We start from the raw sequence: 22712 nt of genomic DNA, 5'->3' as shown, positions 1-22712 counted from the left end.
TTTTTTATATAAATAAAATATTTGAAGTTGGAAATTACTTATGTCTTGTGCAGCTCACTTGTCACGTATAAAGAATTGAGATTACTTGTCCAGTTTAGGTGTTTCAGTGTTGTCTTAATCCAATTAAAGATTGTTATATAATTAAAAAAATTATAAAAGTATAAAATAACTTTTGTATGTTACTTATTCGAATATGATGATTGGTTTGAAATATGGTGATGAGAACTTTTTGGAACATGTGATCATTGTTCATGCGTAACAGAACACTAGAAGAAAGTTTCTACATAGTAGATGACAATTCTTGATTTTGCTTTTATTCTAAAGATAATTTGTTATTTCTTTATAATATAAAAATATCATAATATTTTTTATTTTTGTTCTTGTAACGTGTAGGAAAGGATCATTGTTCCTCCTAGGAATAAATAGCCTCTGCCCTCTTGTAAATGCAAAAGTCTTATGATTTTTTATGCACTTTGAAGATGAACTAATTTTTTTGGGCTATTATGGCTGCTCCTAATATTAATATTGACATTTTTTTTTGTTTCCCACATGTATCATGGCATTAGAGACAAGGAACTTCATAGGTATGTAGCGCTAACTCTTCTAGCAGACATTTTTTTCATCCACAAGAATCGAACCCGAGACTTTGCTAAAGGAGAATTGAGATCTGAACACACCATATCTAAGTTAATCTAAGTACTATACCATGTTACCCATTTCTCTAAACACTAGAAAGAGAAAAGAGGTGTGAAGGTACGCATGTAAATGTATCACGTGTGGCTTTAGCTAGTCCGTGACCTCTCTACACTTCATTCACGAGCTTTTTCCATCTTCTCTCTCTCTTCTTTGTCTCTATCTTTCTATCTCTCTCTGATAATTCACTGACTCATCCTTGGTACATAGTGCACACAAACTTAGTGCATTTCACTCACTGTTTTAGATTCTAACATATCCTCATTTCCTCATTTCTCTTCTTCCTTCTACTAACTTATACCAACTTCTTGCATTCCACTTCAAAAGTTTTATACCAACAACTCATTTTCCACTCACTTTTCCCTCAGCCATAGCTATTATTGCATGTATGTATATATCCTCACTCTTCTTCATTTCCTTCTATCTATTTTCCTCTTTATGTTCCTGTTCTTTACATGTCTCAGAAAAATATCAACTATAATATAATTTTCACTATATCTTACAAAGCTTGTGAGAAGGGTGTAAGTTTTTAATATAGTGAAGTTTTTTTGTTCATTTTGTTCTTTTTATGTTAATTGTTCTGGAAAGCCTTTGGTTTAATTAACTAGGATATGGCTTTATGTTTTTCTGTCAATGGATTTGTTCTCGTGCAATATTTGTCTTTATATACCAAAACAGCTTAAAGTACAGTGATATCTGTGGATTGCATTTCTATATTTAGTTAGAATAAACAACACTTGTGGCTTTGATGAGAGAGCCAAACTGAATAACACACAACACAATCTTGCTTTGTTTTTAACTTGCTAGAGATTTGGAAAGTTTGCCACTTTGAATAACCATGTCTCTGATATGTTAACAGTTTTGTGCACTAAAACACTACTAAGAAGTAATAACCTTCACCATAACGAAATTAGACAAATAAGCTGTCTATTTAACCCAAGAAAAATGTCAAAGAGAGTTAGAAATCTTGCCATATTGGTCAGGCATGCTTATTATTCTCAGATACAAGTGTGGTCCCTACCTTAAAGTTCAGGCTATTTTCTTCTGACTCTTGACTTAATCCAAAGTTGTGTTTGGAAGAAAGAAGAGTTTATTGTTGTCACTTGTCATCTTAAACCAGTAACTTACCAATCATTTCTCATACTCAATGTGACATAATATTCTTGTCTTTGTTATGCTGAATTCTTAACTTTGATGAATAGAAAGCTTTATTTTTTCACAAGGGTTAGGGCTACTTTACTCAATGAAAGACCTTGGCTTACTTACTATATGTTTTTTTACAAGTACCCATGCTTCCTTACACAGATTCAGCTAACACATATTGGTGATAAATTTACAAGTAAACGATGGTGAAGCAAACACCTAATAGAAATCAAAGGACAAAAGGCTTCAAGCTAAAGCAAGGTTTCAAAATACTTATTTTGATGGCTCTTTGCATTTGGTTGCTTTACCAACTCAAAAACTCAAGTAGTGAGAAAAAACCATATGAGGAAAGCTCTTCAAAAATATTCAAAATGCTGAAAGCTGGTCATGAAATAAAAAAGTTTGGTAGAAAAGCTTTGGAGCCATGGATAAAGAAACCATATGAATTGATAGATGATACAGAAGATAGCAAAGGTGAAGAAATAGAAGACCTTATTGATGAAGAAGACAAGGATGAGAATGAAGATGAAGATGACATGCCGAAAGAAATCGAAGATGATAATTTGTTAGAAGATCAAGGTCATAATGAAGGTGGAAAAAACACACAGGCAACAAGTGAGAATCATTACAAGGAGAATGGTGCATCCAGGGTGGCCATGAGAGGAACACAAAGTACTGTGGTAGAGAATGTGACAATTTAACATTGATGCTGTTAGAAGCTTTTGTTTCTTAAAATGGCACAATTGTACTTAGAGTGAAAATAGAAGTGGTGCTGAAATTTAAGGGGAGAAAATGGGAAAAGCATGGTATCAACTATCAATTAACTTGTAAAAATGATGAGGAAGTTGTAATAACTTCAAAAAATGTTATTGAGGAAAAAATATGTATGTATTAATAATGTAAGATTTTTTTTAATATATTATCAGTATATTAATTATTATTGACTCTTAAATATAACTAATATAATTGTTATAAAAATCACCAGTAAAAATTTAGAAAAGGGTATAATAGCAATCTTATCCTTTACTTATGATATTTGTCTACCACAAACATTTGACCAAGAAAAGTCAAGATTTCTTTAATGTACTTGGATAGTTATACTCACATAAAAAGGAATAATTACTATGCCTCAGGGATCACTTGGTACGAATTTGGTGTTTGAGGTACTTCAAATGCGTAGAACTTGAGTGACACTTTAGGAATAATAAATTAATAATCGTACCTTTTATAAAAGTATGACTACCCATGTATATGAATCAAGGCATTTAAGATTTCATAATTACATTCTAAAAAATTCTAACTTCTCGAACCATTCCAAAAACAAACGAACAAAAAAACTTTTCCACCCATTCCTCCCTTTAGAAGTGTGACTCATAGATGCACCAAACCCATTTTTAAAGATGGAAACTGTTAGATGCAAATGTTTATTTATTTCGCCAAAATAATTCTGGCACAAAACCTAAGTTGTAGGTTATTCAAACAAAATAGGAAATAAAAAGGTTATTCAAACACAAGCAAACAGTTCTACTACTACTGCATCATAACTCAAACTTACTTTGTAAATGATGAAATAAAAACTCTTATTCCCTCATCAAAATGATAGAAAATACCTTGGCAAGGACAAAATGAAATAAAAACTTCTATAGCTACTTGATAAATTATTGTAATCCATAAAGCAACAAATCTTCAACAATGTCATAATGGGTAGCAGAATTTAATCATAACATGAAATGCCTTCTAGATTAAAATCAAGAGCAAGGGCGTTTAAGGCAATTGTCACACTTTTCTCCTATTTCTTCCTAAGAGTGCTTCGGGTGCACTTTCTGGTGGGCATTCCATTGTGATAGCATCCATACTATTGATGTTCCTATCAGTAGAATTACAAGTTAAAATGTGTTTAGTTTGTGAGTAAATAACAGCCAAAATAAGGGGGAAATAATAAGGTAAAAGTGAGGTAGTTCAAAAACAATAATGAAGAACATGTATTATTTTCTCTTTTCCTTCCTTTCTTATTAACTTATTCACTATGGGAAGCAAAATTAAAGTACCAAATAATTCCTAGACAGCATCATAGCTGATTAGTTGAGTATCTCACAAGCTTTTTCAATAGGGGTCTAGAATGTAGTAAATCAACAAATTCACATGACCTACCAATTTAACTCGGGACATAAGGTTAAACATACATGGCATAGTATTACACAATAATTAAGCCTTAGTCTCGCTAGGTAGGGTCAATTAGATAGATCAAACGTTACCATAATGCTCTATATGTATCATGTATTCATGTTCATTGGCAAAACATTGATATCTATTTGACTAACCATTATTTTGGTCTACTATCCACACTGGAGCTTCGAACAATATCCTCAACATATGTCCAAACCACCTAAAGCGCGATTTTGTAATCTTTTCTATAATAGGAGTTACCCCAAGTTTCTCTATGCTACATTCATTCTTAATCATGTCATGTATAGTGTATCAACCAATCCAAAACAACATTCACATCTCTGCTACATTAAGCTTATTCACTTGTGGACATTTTAACGCCCAACTTTTAGTCTCATATAACATTTTGGGTCTTAAAGTTGTATGGTAAAAATTTCCCTTTAGCTTTAGTGGCATATGTATTCTTGATGCTATACATAGCTTGTCTTAAGTCTAGACACAATTGACTACCGGCGTAAAACTTTATTGTTAAAAAAGGCAAAGTATAGGTTAAAAAAGTTTTTGGCAAAAAAGAATAAAGAAAGACAAAAAAATGGTTTAAATTTTTCTTTTAAAAAAAGAATGTCATGCGTATCAATTTCGCAGGAAACAATAATAAAATATGTATACCTGCAAATATGCCAACAGTAGTCAGATTCGAAATCTCCATCGTTCGGTAAATTAGGTATTCAGTTAAAAAATGACCGAATGCATATATGAAGGACAAGAAGGTAGTCAGATAGAGAGGCTTGTTTTCAAGGTTGAATGCACAGATATAGCAAAGGGTGCAAGTCAAAAGCGTCCAAGTTCCAAACGTCCGTCCATGAACTTCAGTCACTACAAAATAATTAAAAAACTCTTATTAGTTCTCAGAATTCTAAAATTCATATGACATTAGTAGGATAATCTTCAAAATTATAGTAAAAGCTCAAACAAGTGCGGGAAAACAACTTCACTATTGCATCATGATGCTCTTATTAGTCCAAGCAAATTTTATTAAAAAGGCAGCTCATGCACGAGGCTCTCACCTAGTGGGATCTAAGGATGGTAGATACACACAGTCTTACCTTCACAAGCGAAGAGATTATTTCCACAATTTGAACCTATGACTTCCAGTTCACAAAACAAACAAACTTACTGTAAAGCCGAGGATACTTAGCACAAATGGAACATCAGGCTATTCAATATGATGAAAATAAATCCTGGTAGTGCTATGCAAGCCCTAGACATTACTTAAGTAAAGAGTCAACTAGACTATAGAAGAATGAATTATGATGCTTGTTTTGGTTTAATTCGGCCCAACATATTTTCCTTTACAAGTACTGCATAATAACCATGTAATACTTCCAACAAAAATGGTTACAATAGATAAAGGGGTTCAGATTCCAATTTCTTTACCTATATATATACATACTGGCATTAAATTTCAAAACACTGAATGGATATCAAAAGAGTAACTATCCGAAAAGAAGTCCAGAGTCAATGGGTTACTAAATATTTTACTATCCCTTTCCAACCATATACACTAAATAACAGCAAAAACAGTTTAAACTTCTCTACAACAACAACCAAGTTTTAATCTCACTATACGGTATATCGAACGATGTCATAATGTTATATCTTGATTTCTAAATCTTTCCTGATTGTTTCGTGAACGGTTTTTCTTGATCTCTCTTCCTTTATGAATTGTACTAACCTTCATTTTGATCTATTTTCCATCACACTTGTCCAAAATCATATAGGCATGTTTCTAAAATCTTTTCTACAATAGGAATAGGAGTTAATCCAACTTTTCCCCCTAATTCATTCATTTATAATTTCATCTCTATGCAACATTTTCATTTCCACTAACCCAACATTCATTCTATATAACATTACAAGTCTTATAGTTGTGTGAGAATAACGTAATAACAAGTTACAATATTACATTGTCAAGATCTGTGATGTTGAAAACTGAGTTATGTTAAACGAAGGGCTTAAAAAGGTAATGGAAGTAGAAAGTGTTAAATTAAGAAGGATTAAAACAGTATTGATGAAATATGTGATAAATCAGTGATTAGAAAGAATAAAAAGAGAGGGAAGTAAAATACTAGTAGTGTTGGAGAAAACGGCGAGACGAAGAGCCCAAATGTCGAAGAAACCGAACCAAACCGACGCCAATCGAAGCGTCCCCACCGTTATCAGCCACCATCCCAACGCCTTCATTATTATTCTTCTTCTTCCCCCTTTCTTCGAAGCTTTTCAAACGATGCCGTTTAAGAACAGGCTAAAAGGTAAACGTTTGGGCTTTTATGCGGTGGCAGCACGTTTAAGAACAGTAGAACACAATAAAAGATAAATTCTCATTATAATAAAAAAAGTTAATCTTTCAAAATCCCTAAAAACTGACATTTATCGGAAGTGGCAACCCACATTATGCATTAGAAAAGAGACTATATATGAGGGATAGGCTTAATAATATCAACAAAAAAACATTATGGCGATGGACAAAAATTGCTCTCTTGAAAATCCAAATAAAAAAACTTGTCAATCTAACTTTTGACTATTAAGCATTAAATAATCAATTTTATATATCTCTTGAAACACTTTCATATACATTCTTATTTTACCATATTTAAAAATAATCAATTTTTATATCTTTTATTTTAGAGATTTATAATATTTATATATTAATTATATTTTATATTATGATTTTTTTGTCTTTATTAGAATCTCTAACTTATAATTAATATGTTGAGAGTAGTTATCTATGATTATATGGCTTTTTTTTATAAATAGAAAATGACATAATAAAAAAATATAAATTACACTTTGATAGTGGTAACATCATATTTTGGCTTTATACGTAGGTACGGTTTTCTCTACTTTCGAATAAAATTTTATACCATAAATCATTTTTGTTAACAAATAATTAATCTCCTTAAATGACTTATGCTTTAAAGTAACTCCTTGAAAACTATTTTCAACCAAATACTCATGAGAAGGTTTTTTTTATTCTTTGGAGAAAATGGGCCTTTTTAAACTACAAACTCTATTGTGTTTAGGGATGGCAATAGACACAAATATATGTTAGATACTTTAAAGATTAAAAAAAAGTTTGTAGAATTATTACTTTTTCAACATTTTGTATGTCATGTAATTGTTCGTAGAAAAAAGAAAATAAAAATAAAGTTGTTTGAATATGAGCACCAAATTAAATTGTGTAAATGTTAAAAATCAAATTCATAAGATATAAAATAAATTCATATATTGAAAGTACTAACAGACATGAGTACCATTATATTTACGACTATCGTATATATTGTGAGTAATTTGAAGAATGTGTTAATAAAATACATAGGTACTCATTTGTGACTTGCGTACAAATCTCAGTGGATTTTACCCACGAGTCTAGATTTTTTGTTATCGATATTTGTGGTTCATTTGATACGAACTCCTTATTACCCCAATTGTGTTTAGATTATTTTTTGAGTCAATCCTTAAATTTTGCACGTATATCAATTTAGTCTTTGAAAAAATGGAAAACAAGAAATAGTGTAAAAAATATCAAAGTATATAAAATTAGTCATTTTAGCATATTTTATGACCTCTAATAGAATCTATTTTAACATACATTCATGATTTTTGAGTATTATTTTAAATTTTTATTTGTGGTGATCAAAGTAGTTGAGATGAAAATTTATAAGGATGAGTTTTTATAATGGGAAGCTTTAATTATCATATAGCATATGATACATTAGAAATTGTTCAAACTAAAATTCTTATTGAAAACTATAAAAAAAAATATTGATATTTATGTTATGATGATATTGAGTTGATAATTGGGCCTCAAAAGAATGAAATGGGGTTATAAAGTCCAAAGAGAAACGAGGGGTAGTTAAGGAATTTAAAAAAAAAACATAGACATAGATTAGAGATAAGAGATGATGAGATAGTTTCAAAAACAAACCACAGAGAGAAAGCAGAGAAGAAACATCAAGCACCACAACATGTCAGTTTCAGCAATATTTGGTTGTAGAGTAATGATAGCACCAACCTCATTCGGAATCAACAACGTTAACTCAATTCCAATCAACAACAACAACAATTACTGTGGTGGATTAATGATAGAGTGTTCTTCTCGGCCACAGAAAAAGGGAACAGCACATCATAAGAAGACAAGACCAAGAAAGACACAACCATGGGATATTAAGAAGAAACCAACTGTTTATGCTCCTTTGCCTCCTCTTCCTCCTGAATGGAGTTTTGTTATTTCTGCTGATGTTGCTTCTGATGTTGCTTCTTCGACGGTTATTCTTCAACCTGAATCTGATGTTACTCTCACTGTTTAGTTACTTTCTTATGTTATTGTTGAATGGGTTGTTAATGTTCATTGTTATTGCTACTCTTTTCGTTAATTTCGTGCTTTAGTTTTATTTGCTTGTTTTTATATCTGTAACCCTCCTTTCTTATGAAGTGAGAAATGCTTTACAAAATTATAGCACTAGTATTGTTTTCCGGTGATATTAGTACGGTTCAATTGAAAACTGGCTCGGTATAACCAGTATTGACCGGTATGATTGCATGACCGGTATAATTATTGTACCGTAATAGTATTGGACTGGTTCAACTGACTGGTATGAAATGGTTTTAACAATAGTGGTTTTTTCTCTCCTATTACTAACCATCCAGGCATTCTTCGCGGATAATATACTGTTTATACACTCTAAGTTGTATCATCTTTGGAACATAAGACAACAGAACTCTCTCCACATTTTTCTTCTTTTCTTTCTATAAACACCGAAATACTCACATGTAAATTTGTATCACTCAAAGTTTGCAGATATAATTTATTAGTTGAATTCTGCTCTGTGATGCCAAATGTTAGACTGACATTAACAAAGGTACAATTAAGAAGGGGATAGGACACCCTATCCTTATCCCATGGCCTTGGTGTGAGTCAATCTATTTAGCAAATGAGTTAATACTATAGTACCAATTTGACTATTATACTGAAGTAAAATATTTCAAATAAGCCTAATGATGGTAGTGTTTTTCAAAACAAACATGAGTTATTCAAAACCTATTAATATACACAAGCATTCATTCCAGGAAAAAGAATCCACCATATATCTGCAGATCTTATATTAGGGGCCTGTGTCATAAACTCTAACCATTCTTTGTAGATAAGGGGCGAGAAAGTATTTGAAGTATAGCAATATCTGAACGATTAGATTTGTTGATGATAGGTTATTATAGTTTAAGTCACTCACATGAGTAATGAATGAGGCAAAAGAGTATTGGAGAATTCTTACTTAGCCAACATGAATAAATATAACCAAATCTTTAACAACATTCAAGTTTCACAACCAAAAGGCATCAGATTCCTACTTAAAAAATCTATACCTATATACAGCAAAAAAACAGTCAATACATTTGAAATCCTTCAACCTATCAAGCATGAAGGTCACATTACAACATTCATGGTTAACACCACCTCCATTTCATGAATACAAATCCTTCAAATTGCAGCTAGTACTGAAGTTGGATCTTCAATCATCAAGTATTGGCTGGAACTTCTGGATTGGCACAAGACCCAAGTAGTGATATTCGATAATCAAATGACTTTACAAGGTTCTGAGCACAATGTAAGACTATCAATTGTTCTGTACTGGCCAGTGTTCCTAAAACAAGAGCCTTTGCTGTTTATCCTGTCACTATACAAATAGTGCAAAAATGCAGAAATTAGGAACATGGGTCTTTTCAAGGTACTGCAGCTATAATTTGTAAATGAGAGAAAAATGTACTTACACCATGATGACACTTCCATCGCAGTGCAGAGTTATTTAGCCGGATTTTTTCTTATACTTCCCATGGCCCAGGCTCAACAGGAAGTCTGTAAATATGTGTTCATATTCTGGCATTTTGCCATATCCTGCAAAGTTTTAAAACATATGGTTTCTTTTAAATGGTACATTTTTAAAAGGCAACTCTTCAAAATCCCATAATATATACTAACAAAATTGCAGGAGTGCAGCTGTTTTGTGAATAAGGAAAAAAGTCTTACAATGATGGAAGGATGACCACATCGGAAAGATGATATTTAATATTTTAAATAAAAGTGGTAGATATCGGAAGCAATAAATAAACATGATAGCATACCAGGGAAGTAGTTTATGTCAATGACATAAAAGTGATCTCTAGTTCCACATTCGCGTATAATATCCAAGTTGAATAGCCGGAGACCCTGGAAATGAGAAGAATGACAGAGAATGCATAAGGTCCTTATATACAATAACATGAAGCCTTTAACCAAAGAGTTCGAATAAATACCAATCGCCAACGAAGCTCCTTAGCCAGTTTCTCAAGTAAAGGTCTTGGAGGAAGCTCTGCAGAGAGGAAAATGACAAAATCAAGATCAAAAGGACTAGCAAACGCATGCAAAACAAATTCAATGCATATGTAACCTTAACAAATTGGTAGGGCTCAAAATTATGTCAACAATCACTACCCAACCCTATAATAATTTAGACCAATTAGTATTATATAATCCTACATTTAAGACATGATGACTTACCAGCAACATTGGGGTCGAGATCTGCATCATCAGCAGAAGCTGCAGCGCAAGATACCCTTGGAAAGTGATATAAGCCAGCATCTTTGGAAAGCTCCCACTTGCTAACATCAGGCAATGAAAACCGTCTCACAACCTTTATTGCATCACCAACTATATAAACCTTAAAGAGAACACCTCCTACACCAAAAAGAGAATAACATGTGCTATTCATTTATTCTGACAGGCTTCTACCCATTTAAGATTAAAAGTTTGCAAAATAAACAGCAATTGCTCACCATGGTTTACAAACTCCTGAAGAACAAGAGGAGGTTCAAGTTTTTGAAGGGAGTACTGCTCATAGGCAAGGGACAATTCATGGGACTTTGCACTTCCGTCAGCAACAAGTGGCTTTGCAACTAAAATGTTTTGAAGTGGCAAACATGAAAAGGAAACTTCAAATTAAGTATCACAAAATTAGTAAATAAGTTATCTGATCAGACGCAAAAGATAGGATTACCATGCTTATTTCATAAGTTTTAATGACTTTGGGTAAAAAAATACAACCCTTGTAACAATAGATGTTCAAGCGTTCATTCTCTTAGAAATTGAATAACTGCAGTATCTAAAAGGAGTTGAAGCCCAACATATACATACCAAGGGGTAAAGTCAAGCCAGCTTTGTTAACCAACTCTGGGATGGCTGATGCATCTCTCTTGATAACTAATTGTCGAGGAACACCAACTTTGCCTGCATGGGTATTAAATATGGGAAAAATCATTAGCCATTGACTCAACATGACTGAACATATACCTTAGTTCAATATCAACTCCCATCCAGCGATGCTGTAATCAAGGTAAACCGAAAAAATTACCATAAGAATCAGAAAGGTTCATATCAGCAACAGCCTGAAGCATGTATTGACGATTGCGTATATGTTGTATGGCGTCAGGAGGATCCAGAACAATAACTTCAGGGTGTGTTTGCCTATAATCCTAAATAAAATCTAGACAGAATAAGTGAAAAACGAAGAAGATAGATCACTATTTCTCTAAATATTATAAAAATAACCACATAGAATATGCTGTGAATAAACAGTAAAAAAATGTGCGAAGACTACACTATTCTTCTCATGTTCTCCACAAGAATTTTCACAACATTTATTCACCAATAAGACATAGTAAGATGAAGCAAACAACTTGTTTCTCAATTATAAAGAATCCTTAGTTCGGCAAGAAACATGTAATGTCTAATTTTCCATCATAATACACTGAAACGACCACTGGAATGCTATGTCCAAGACTATGCAAGTCTTAGAGCAAACAAGGCATCTTGATTAAACATTATTCATGCAAACATCAGAGCTTAACTTTAATGATCAACTGGCCAAGAAATGGCGAGTTCAATTATTTATTTAAAAGCAGTGTAGAATATTTTATCAGTTTTTTTTTTTAAATCTGATCAAGATATCTGAGAAATGGGTTTAGCTCTTCAATTGAATAAGATCTCCATCCACCAAGCAGGAAAAATGATGAATAGAGGAAGGCCAACATTTTTGTTTCAAAACAAAAAACAAACAAAAGGATAACATTTTCAATTGCTTATACTTATAGTAGGCAGGTTTGAGCACTAATGGGGTTAGGCCGGTTAGCAGAAGAGCTCGAGTGAACTAAAGAATTGTATCACAAGAATAAGCCAGTTATGAATTTCTTATGCTTCACACTTATCCTAATTTAGTCAATCTTAGTATATGAAAGCATTCCATTTTAAGGGTACATTCTCCACATAGTTTACATCAGCATCTTGCCTTACTAACCCTACTAATAATTCTTCATCCTCATTCACATTTTTGGATCTTCTTCCTCTTTCAAATTCAGGGCTTGCTATAAATAGATGCACATACAATCATTTGGATGGTACAACTTTATATGCATGTAACAGGTCACGTTACTGATTAGAATAGTTGTCACAGTAACTGGCCAAGTATTATAGGTAGTTGACGACATGACACCTAACCCTATTCTGGAGTATATAGCAAACAGCCAAACACTATAGCCTAGAGGATCAGAATATAAAATTGGAATTGCTACGGAATCTTCATATCCACCTAAAAGGGTATCATTGCACTCAAGAGAAATGAATCTACCAAAAAGAATCTAAAAGGCGTAAAGAAAAGGAATCTAAAAGAGAAAAAAATCTGGAAACATTTGCCAAAGAAAACATGACAAAAACACCTAGATGGCCAAGAAAGTATTAACATCCCCAATTGCAGGAACCTTGAGTCCTCAACCTCAACTACTGGTTCATGAGATTCATATTGAGTGATAGAGGAATCACTCTGCAAATTATGTCAGACAGAACCAGCCTTTATGGTTTCCTATCATCCCAATTAGAATGAAAGACATATAACCAAGCAGCAAGTATAATTATCACAATTGATCAACAAAATAAATACATAAGCCAACAAAACAAATAAAACCAACCTCTAGCACCTGGCGCCACTCTCTCCCTGATAACTGCATTTTCCGCAAAAAGAAATGAAGAATCAGTCCCAATTGAACAACATATAATTATTACAGCATGTAATATGGAACTATATACAGTAAGCACAACACAACCAACTTTTTTGTGTGTAACAAAAAGGTTAAATGAAATACAGAATGCAATTTTTCAAAAGAATATAAGGAAAGGAAAAACTATAACCTTATGCAACACAATATCAAAAGGTCCTTGATCTGAAAGAGGTCTATTATCATCAATAGCGACAAACAGTATCCCCTTGTTCCTGGATGAAAATGAAAATTTGTAGTAATTGTAATCAGTAACTATAACTACCAAATACAAAAGCAAAGCTGATGATACAAAGCAGGAACAATCTATCACTAATTTTGATTTCTTGAACGGTTCTTTCTTTTAAAAATAATACATTTTCAGAACAGAGTTTCATGCTTAACATAAAATAAACAAAAACGGTTAAGATATATTGGCATATTAGCAAATATTCATTAGATTACACAATTCCCTTTCACTTTCTCGCCCAGCGAAATGAAACCGACGCATGTTAGTAGAACAGATTATGGTGTAAAAAGAACCAATCATTATTTTTCATTGACCCAAGTCTAGTGTAAATAAGAAATATCAATGTCCTTTTATTATTATTTTTGTGTAATAAAAAGGCAACTGGAACAACGAATTATCGGTTATTGTTTTTTGTACTCAATGATTTAGTGGTATCTTATACTACTGGACCAACACATTGTTACTATTACATTATTATTGAAGAATTAACGGTATACCTAGCTAAACCTTGAAGCTTAGGTTGCAAAAAGCTCTTAATCTTTTTAGAAGTAAGAGCATATCCAACCACAACCACTCTTTTTGGACATGAAAATCCAGAATTAAGAACTGGACACCATTGATTTTGGATCTCATCCACTACTTCATCTTTCTCATCACCACCATCACCGTTCCTACAAGGTAATTCCTCCCTCAACCTCATCCTCTCAAACCCTAAAAATACGTGAATCGGAAATTGAAATGAAGGAAAATGATTCGCTCGAAATCGGTGTTTGTTGAAGTTGATTAGTTCAATTCTAAGTATAAGGGAAAATCTCTTGGCGGAGAATGAATGAATGAAAGAGAGAATTTGGATATGGAAATAGAGGTTAGTTCAAATTTGAATTGAAATGAAATGAAACAAAATGAAGAGTGTGAGAGATAGTAGAGGGGAGGGACCAAATATATATATACAATGGGAGGAGAGAGATTGTGTTAGTGGTGCTGAGGTGTAGGGAAGTAACATCAATGTTATAGTCTTTTTACGGCTATTATTAATCACTGAGAAAAAAATAAACAAAATTCACTAATTAGTCAAATATAATAAAATAAGGTTTATTAAAAAATTAAGGAGATTATTATTTCTCATTTTATCACAGGCGAATAGTAATATAGAATGCATTTAATACATATACATAAAAGCGTAAATATTTTTTTTACTGTCAGCGAATTCCAAACATTCATATGCTAACTAATATTGACTTTCAAATAAAATTATTACAAATCAATAATGGATAATATGCTGACGTAAAAAACTTTACATTATCGGTTCATATATTTTAAACTCATATATATAATACCGATTATATGAGATTTAAGTTGTAAAAGATAAGATATTGAAATGTGATCATTCCACACCTGGGAATTGTGTTGGTCTTATGTGTGAACCAGGGGTAAGATGTAAGATGAGTAGGGTTATGTTTTGTCCGACCTTAAAATAATATAGGTTCATTTTTTATAAAATATTTGTAATATTACTTCTTATTATAAATATGTAATTTGACATATGAAATAATATATATGTTGTTAATTATGTATATGTGATGAAAAAATTATAGAATCAATGATACTTTTGATTAAATGATATCATTATTTTGTATAAATTAAATAAATACACATACAAATAAATATAATGAGTCTATATATAAATCGAGTCTAATTTTTAAACTGATCCTAAACTTAACTTAACCATATTCGAATGCAATTATACTTGGTGGACTAAGTGAGTGAGTAGGGACCTACTCATCCGTATTGTGTACCTATGATGAGTCTTTGTGTATGCTCATGCCTTTAAAACATTATCATCTTCCACCTACTACTGTATACCAGGATATTTACATCTTCATAAATAATAAGCCATGTTGTATCAAATATTATATAGAGTAACATGAAAAATCAAAGTAAACCTTCATAACAATTTATTTAGAAGATTTTGATCCGCAAAACATTACATGGCTCTTGGCTCTCCTGATTTCAACTTCAAGGTTTTGTGGTCATTACATGAGTTTTGGACTATTTGTCATGCCAAATATACCTTTCTTTGTCTCTATCTTCTTCTAAACCTTCACGTGATCAATCTCTAACGAAACAAGGAACGAGATGACCTGTCCCAACATAATATCTTCAATCCTATCTCATCCACTTATACATAGACATATAGATTTAATATTTTGTTTTTGTAAAATAAAATCTTATTTTTTATTTGTTAGTAAGCATTTATTGGTCCGGGACAGGGAGACATGAAGCTTAAGGATAGATGACCAAATTCCATTTCAAGTAAGGGATGCATATCCTCAGTCCCAAACCTTCTCCCTAAATCTTGTCACGGTCTAATTAACTTTGAGTAAATAATATAAAAATGTAGCAAACTTTGATACAGATGATCCATGTTCCCAAGTCAAAGAAAACAAATATCTATAGATAATCATCTTGAAGTGGTGTAAGAGATTTACTTAATTATGTAAGAGAATGAAGAATATCCCCATATCATATTATAAGATAAGTTATATCTTACTACTAGTAAAATTATAATATGTATACTATTTTTTATTTAATAAAAAAGTTAAATATGTCACGTTTTACATTTTCGATGTTACATTAGTGGGTTTAGAATGTTTCTTTAGCAGCAAAATCATATATACATTATCATTTTACAACTTAAAATAAATCTCACTAGATAGTTTGGAGAGATTAATATCTCAAGCTATATTCAAATGCTTAAAAAAGACCCCTCTCAATAGATTATTTAATTTACCAACACTTTGAAGTTTGAATCGAGGATCATGCTCACAATCATATAAATTATAATTAAGTGACCAAGCCTTTATTTACAAAAAAAAAAATGACCTAGCCGTTTCCACATTTATCCACATATTGATAAGGTCATATACACTTTTTGGCCATGAAGTGTAACGCTTATGAGAGGAAGATTAACACCAAAGTTTCTTCACAACAAGTACACATGATTTAAATTTGATGTAAGGAAAAGATGTCTTAATCACACTAAAGTACATGTGGCTAAAGTTATAATAACAGCCTAGCATGGGTCACCCCAACCCTTACTCCAAAGATCTTAATATATGTGTGGTCCATGTGGTAAAGTTCAAATGTTTAAAATTGAGGATAATTGGATAATTTCATACTCAAAATTTAAGAACTTAAGACCAAACCATATTGATCATAATCAACCTTATATACCTAATGGATAACAACTATATATTTGATCAATTTTTTTATAAGCAAATTGTATTAAATTAACATAAAAGTGTTAACTCAATACATAATCATTAACACTGAAACGAGGGAAGAATCTCTTCATTCTTTACCCGCATAACGTGAGGATAAGAATATTTTATCCATGATGGAATATTCTTCACTAAAATAAGTTGATTTCTGAATATTACTTTTAATACAAAATTTTCTCACTTATCACATTCTTATATGCAGCAAATCAAAGGAATAAGATACCAAAATTATAATAAGGTCATTCTTTTGTTGCATGTGTAAAAAATTTATAGTACATAAATATAAAACTTATTTAATACATATGTTTATTTAAATAAATTTATATAATATATTAGGGGCAGTCCATGCAGGGATCTGCTTACAGATTCTCAACCCGACAATATCCTACATTCCAACTTTGCATTATTACAAATAGTTTAAATATTTATACACATGCGCTCCATCATTCATTTATTATTTTGATTATTTTTTAAAAAGTTAATCATAATTAAATATTAATGATGAATAATACAATAATAGTGTATAAAACTTATACACCGTTAATGTATTCATATTTTTCTCTATAACTAGCAGATAGAAAAGTTTTTTAGCTATAAAAATAGCAGCAGCACAGTTAGGAGCTGAGTGCATTTTAATAAACAAAATAAAAGTAGATACTTCCATGGTAGTAGTACTTTTCAGTGGCCATTGGAGGTACCTAGATAAGAAATTGAAATGAACAAAACAAACGTTGATTAAATTGTAGTAAAGCACGTAAGTTATTTAATAAATGAAAGAAATAACATTGACTAATGTTTAATGCCTCGAAGAAAGCTTTAAAAAGTTAGCTATATTTTTAAGGACAAGATTCCAAAGCAGTTAAGCTCCTGGGTTAGGAGTGCGGCCAATTGCAAATATGGAGACTCGAGAATAGAGATTCGGCTAATCATAAATATTCAGAAACTAATATAATGGATTTTTAACGGTGTTAAAGTCTTGAGACAGTATTTATTAATTTCTTTAGCAAAATTTTTAAAGTTGTCGGTTGATTTCAGTTTAATAATTATAGTATTGTTTTCGTTAATCAATTAAAAGTTTAATTAATTGATTAACTTCAGTCAGACATTATAGTATATAAATGGTGATTCCCTTGTTCCTTGTAACTAAATTCAATATAGAAAGTTTTAATTTTCTCATTCGTGTATTCTTTCATGCTTCTTGATTCATCAAGAAGATTCCAAGCATGACTCCTACCATTTTAACACGGTATCAGAACATAATTATTCTTTGGCTTTCGCTTATGCTTTCCATCTCTTTGTCTCCATCAACATTCATGATGCAAGACAACAAGCACGAATCTTTAGAGATACGGAATTCAACAAAGACTATTGAAGTAGCAGCTGCAACAACAAATATTAAAAAATGGAGATAATGAATTCAGCATGGACCATTAGTGATAAATGTCATGACTTCACTAATTGAAAGAAGCATGACAAGAATAGAGAAGAATGGTTCCTGGTCTCTTTTCAAACACATCACACCAATCATTCACCGTAGAAATGGTTGTAGAGGTTCCAAGATTACTTTCATTTTCAGCTCAAGTTCTTGTACATGGATCTTGTGGGTGCTTAAAATTTCTTCCAGCAAGGAACAAAGGAGCTTCAATGCATTTCTGCACAACTATCTTCAAAATTTTGCAACGGTGAAAAATAATTTTTGGTTAGTGTGTAAACACACAACATTATAGTGTGTAATTTTTTCCTCATTGAAGCACCATACAAGAATCAAGATTAAGGTTCATCTCATTTCTTTTTTTCACCTGTTATGATTGGTTTGCTTCTGTAAAAAAAGATGGTTAAACATTGGATGAAATTGCTTGTGCCAAATGGTGGTTAAGCGTCAGTAATGCTTCACGTTCATATTTCAAGACAGGGAGACGAAGATTCGCTCACCAGCAAGAGGAGGTATCAGAGTATGTGTGGTGTTCATTACAATCATTTCAAGCTTGGAGTGCTTGACATGTAACACCCAATTATGACATGCGATCTCCTAGACCTATGAATATACTGAATGTGTCACCCATTAAGCTTAAATACTTATGCAGTATTTTATTACCCTCCTAGAGGAGCCTTCTAGCATAATGGTAGCGACTCAATATTACAGGAACCAATTTGGACTCTGAACTAAATTGATACATGCAAATATATTAAGAGGTCAAATTGGATGTTTACTCATATTCCATCAAAAATTTATTTTATGATTGATTAAAGTTATTTATTGATAAATTTTATTCTGGGAATTTTTTGATGTAACTATTTATCTCAAAACTTTGTAAGTATATAATGTATACCTTATGTTTGGAAGTTTAGAGGGCCATAGAATAAAATGTATACCTCATTATTTGTCATATCCCTTTATTTTACCTCTAACTTTGTATTCTCTATTCATATTGATATTTGTTAATTATAAATCTTCTAAATCCTTGATGTTTTAATCTCTCCATGCACTTTTTGATTCTTATATATTTTAATTATTTTTCAATTTCCTATGGGTGTATGTTAATCCTAACGTTATTATATTCCTTTATTTCATATCACAATAAAAAAAATCATGTATTGAAATATAATTAGTCATTATTGATATGTCTTATTTCTGTTATCTCTTCTGTCCATCTTTATTTCTGTTCATTTTTTGTAAAATTGGGTATTGACATTATTAAAGTGTTTAATATAATAAGGTTGTGATCCTGTTAAATATTTGGTTCAGATTCTGACACGTGTTATAAAAAAAAATCAAATCGTTGAATCTCCGTTTTACTTCTTCCCCTCTCATCATCAAACAGTGCCAATTTCTATGGTTTTGAGGGGTCAACCCGAAAATTTTGTTACCAAAAAATAAAGGGTGCAATTTCCAATAATATATTTAACATTTTGATTATAATAAAATTACACTTTTGTTACAAAAAATAAGTGTAAAAACATGTATTTGTCTCTCTATTAATGGAGATACCTTTATTCCAAAGAATAAGTATATGTTATATCCACTGTTTTCACTGTTTCGTGCAATTATTTTTATTGTCTATAAAAAACTAAGTTATTATAAAATTTAGGTGTGCATTTCTTATTGATGGCAAAGAAGATTTATGGTACAATCCAAAACCTATCACACTTTCAAATAATAAAAACAAGTTAATTCGTTTTTTCTTACTTTAAAAGTGTAGTCTTATATATATAGTAACTATGCAAATCGTAGTTTGCAGTTAAAGATGGAATGGATCGCATATATACCACCATTCACATGCAATCTTCGAAGTTCAACGCTTGTCAACATACATAAAGAACATTTAAAAAGTAGCTTATAGCACTAGCCAAAAAAGAGTAGCATTATTCATCATTTGAGACCATATTTGGTTTCTCAACTTGAATATTATAAAAAGGGTTAGATTTTATTTTTAATCGGAATTGGAATTTATTAGCTAACACCAAGAAATAGAAGATAATTTGAATATGTAAATACATCCCAGCCCACTAGGTTTATAATAAAAAAGAAGATAAGCATAATGCATGATTATAGAGTGGGTTGCTTGGTTAGAAAGTTTTCTCCTAGCCTATAGATTCTAGGGTACATAATTCTTTGGAGATGATGGACAAAAGCAATACAAGTTTATGAATAAAATGCATGTGTTCCTCCCATGCATTGACAATTGTGAGGAGTCGAGTACTCGAAAGGTTTTGTTTTGCTCGAGTGATAATATTAAAAGAGAATCTATTTAAAACAAAGATCGATAGAGTCGAGTATAAATTTATTGAAGTCTAACACAAGAAGTTAAGGTTGATAATTTGAATGTCTTATAAGAAAACGAAGTGATGAGCTCTTCTTTATATTTTGGATTTAGAGATGGTGTGCAATCTTTTTTTATGATTTTTTATGTTTTTTTATATTATTTGACCCATTATTTATACATTCATGGTTTCTTAAGGGTCCTAAATTTCGAACACTCAACCCCTTTGTTTCCTTATCTTCCAAAATCACAAATAACAAATTGCTGGATTTGCTTAATTTCCTATCTCCTAGCCTATTTTCATGCCATAAAATACTCCTCTTTCCCATCACCTAACTAATTCACTATTACATATTTTAATCTTTTCTATTTTCATGCACTCTTATTCTCTTCTGAAATTGCCAACAAAAAAATGAACAATTACTTAGATAGCGAGGAAAAAGATAATGCATCTAATATGGCAATGAAACTTTTTTTAAGGATAATGACAATTTTTTTCTTTAATTAATGTTTCCATCTTTTATAATATCCTTTGTAATTTATGTTGATTAGGATCCACCTCTATCCTAATTGCTAATATTTACTCACATGGTTTCATACTTTTGAATTTTGATGCATCTAGCTCACTTTTCCACTTTGGCAACATTTGATTCGATGAGTACTATCTTTCATTAATTATTATTAGTACTAAATTGTCTTGTTATGAAAACGTGCTTATCCGGTATCCACATCTTTCCACGCAACAAAATAAATATAAAAATAAAAAATAGGTTAGACATGCATTTTAATGTGTGAACATATAGAATGTATTATATTATATATTGATGAATGCATATACATTGTATTAGTGGTGAAATATTTATGCATATGTAAAGATTTATATATATATATATATTACTTATAAAATACTACATGGGTTATTTAAACTTAAGAGGTTGTATGCTTAGTATATTCATGGGCCTATGAGGTCGCACGTCAGAACTGGTGTATTACAGTTCCTAAAGATTTTAAATCTGTCTTTAAAGATCTTAAATTGAGTCAATTTGTATCCTATAATTTGTCCTAAAACTGATTAATTTAATCTGAACTTAAAATCATGGGGGACAAATTTATATTTTTCAAATTTCCAAGGATAACATTGTTATTCATTGTTATTTACTCATAAATATTTTAAGGCTGTATGCTCATTTTGGATAATGCATTTTGTTTGTGGCGTAATGATTTTCTATGAAGGTTAAGCAAGTTTGCACTTTGGAGTAAAGAAAGGAAAAACAGGAGAAAGAGCTAGAGTGTGTTACTTCATATTTCTATTATTTCCTTTTTGGGTCAAACAATATTGGCTATTGTAATGTCATAAACTATATTTTCTTTTTCCACCTTTGTAAATCATTAGTTCAATCATAACAAAATATTGACTATATTTTTTTTCCTTTTCCTTCTTTTTTTAGTTTTTCATCATGTCCCAAAAAAATAATAACAAAAAGAGTATTGTTTCATTATTTTTTAAGGTGTAGATCTATGTTGTGATGTCCTTAAAGAGGGCTCTTAATTGAGCACAATTTTTTTAAAACTTAATGACGAGGTGTAAATATACAGACAAATTACATATTTTGATTGATGTCTTATTCTTTATATCTAGCTAATTAGAATATTACTTTTAATTTCTGAAAATGTTCCTTTTTCATATGACAATATGTCATTAGCCTTGGACATTGTTAATGACAGATGATATCGTTTAGTATATCTCTTGCTTATTATGAGAATCAAATCTGCTCTTACCAACTTAGCATTAAAAACATGGACCTTAACCCTAAATTTAGGGAATACAATTATAAGACTTTGATTGATTAAGAAAGGACATTAAACAACTCTCAAAACTCACAATCATGCTAAATTACCATACAAATACTTGTGAGGAATAGCATGTGACAAAAAATGGTGGGTCATTCTGGCTGACTATTATGGAACAAGTTCCAACTTTTAGGCATGTATGAGTGGAAATGAGCCAATGAAAAATGAGAAACGTGCAATGATATTGATTAGATACTAGTGGACTATGATTCTGATTCCACACATTAGATATTTTAGAAGAATATTCATTCATACCAAAAACACCCATAAACCCAAGTCAACTTTAAATACTCTACATAATTGCCTTTCATTTTATGCTTAACTTTCACTAATTTGATGCAATTCACTCACAACCCACCAAGTTTAAGTGCCTGCAGCATCTTAAAATCCTACAATTTAATCTCCAAATTTATAGATGATTTCTTCCCATAAGTGTGTACATTTATA

General features: G+C 31.2%; 4 protein-coding genes across 7 annotated transcripts; 2 read left to right on the top strand and 2 right to left on the bottom strand.

Annotated features, from left to right (window-relative positions):
- Positions 826–2709, top strand: LOC109326232. 2 transcript variants are annotated; one of them, XM_019558933.1, is made up of 2 exons: positions 826–1079; positions 1999–2709. In XM_019558933.1, the coding sequence occupies exon 2, from the start codon at positions 2040–2042 to the stop codon at positions 2535–2537; it is 498 nt and encodes a 165-aa protein (XP_019414478.1). In that variant the 5' UTR covers positions 826–1079; positions 1999–2039; the 3' UTR covers positions 2538–2709. The 2 variants fall into 2 exon arrangements, with proteins under 2 accessions (XP_019414478.1, XP_019414477.1); XM_019558932.1 differs by lacking the exon at positions 826–1079 and adding an exon at positions 1106–1214.
- On the bottom strand, positions 3325–6319 carry LOC109326150 (ergosterol biosynthetic protein 28). The gene is made up of 3 exons (XM_019558827.1): positions 6132–6319; positions 4672–4878; positions 3325–3703 (listed from the first exon to the last, which is right to left on the bottom strand). The coding sequence occupies exons 1-3, from the start codon at positions 6244–6246 to the stop codon at positions 3636–3638; spliced, it is 390 nt and encodes a 129-aa protein (XP_019414372.1). The 5' UTR covers positions 6247–6319; the 3' UTR covers positions 3325–3635.
- Positions 7965–8427, top strand: LOC109327004 (50S ribosomal protein 6, chloroplastic). The gene has a single exon (XM_019559967.1). The coding sequence runs from the start codon at positions 8031–8033 to the stop codon at positions 8370–8372; it is 342 nt and encodes a 113-aa protein (XP_019415512.1). The 5' UTR covers positions 7965–8030; the 3' UTR covers positions 8373–8427.
- On the bottom strand, positions 9302–14313 carry LOC109327002 (inositol-tetrakisphosphate 1-kinase 3-like). 3 transcript variants are annotated; one of them, XM_019559964.1, is made up of 11 exons: positions 14204–14313; positions 13870–14118; positions 13277–13358; positions 13057–13089; positions 11448–11568; positions 11231–11323; positions 10873–10992; positions 10598–10774; positions 10354–10409; positions 10183–10267; positions 9302–9955 (listed from the first exon to the last, which is right to left on the bottom strand). In XM_019559964.1, the coding sequence occupies exons 2-11, from the start codon at positions 14070–14072 to the stop codon at positions 9867–9869; spliced, it is 1059 nt and encodes a 352-aa protein (XP_019415509.1). In that variant the 5' UTR covers positions 14073–14118; positions 14204–14313; the 3' UTR covers positions 9302–9866. The 3 variants fall into 3 exon arrangements, with proteins under 3 accessions (XP_019415509.1, XP_019415510.1, XP_019415511.1); XM_019559965.1 differs by lacking the exon at positions 14204–14313 and having other exon boundaries at positions 9302–9740; positions 9832–9955; positions 13870–14184; XM_019559966.1 differs by lacking the exon at positions 14204–14313 and having other exon boundaries at positions 9302–9737; positions 9832–9955; positions 13870–14184.

This window comes from Lupinus angustifolius, chromosome LG14, assembly GCF_001865875.1.
Source record: "Lupinus angustifolius cultivar Tanjil chromosome LG14, LupAngTanjil_v1.0, whole genome shotgun sequence".
Classification (NCBI taxonomy): Eukaryota; Viridiplantae; Streptophyta; class Magnoliopsida; order Fabales; family Fabaceae; genus Lupinus; species Lupinus angustifolius.
Note: the sequence above shows the minus strand (reverse complement) of the source record. Positions and strands in the feature narration are given on the sequence as shown.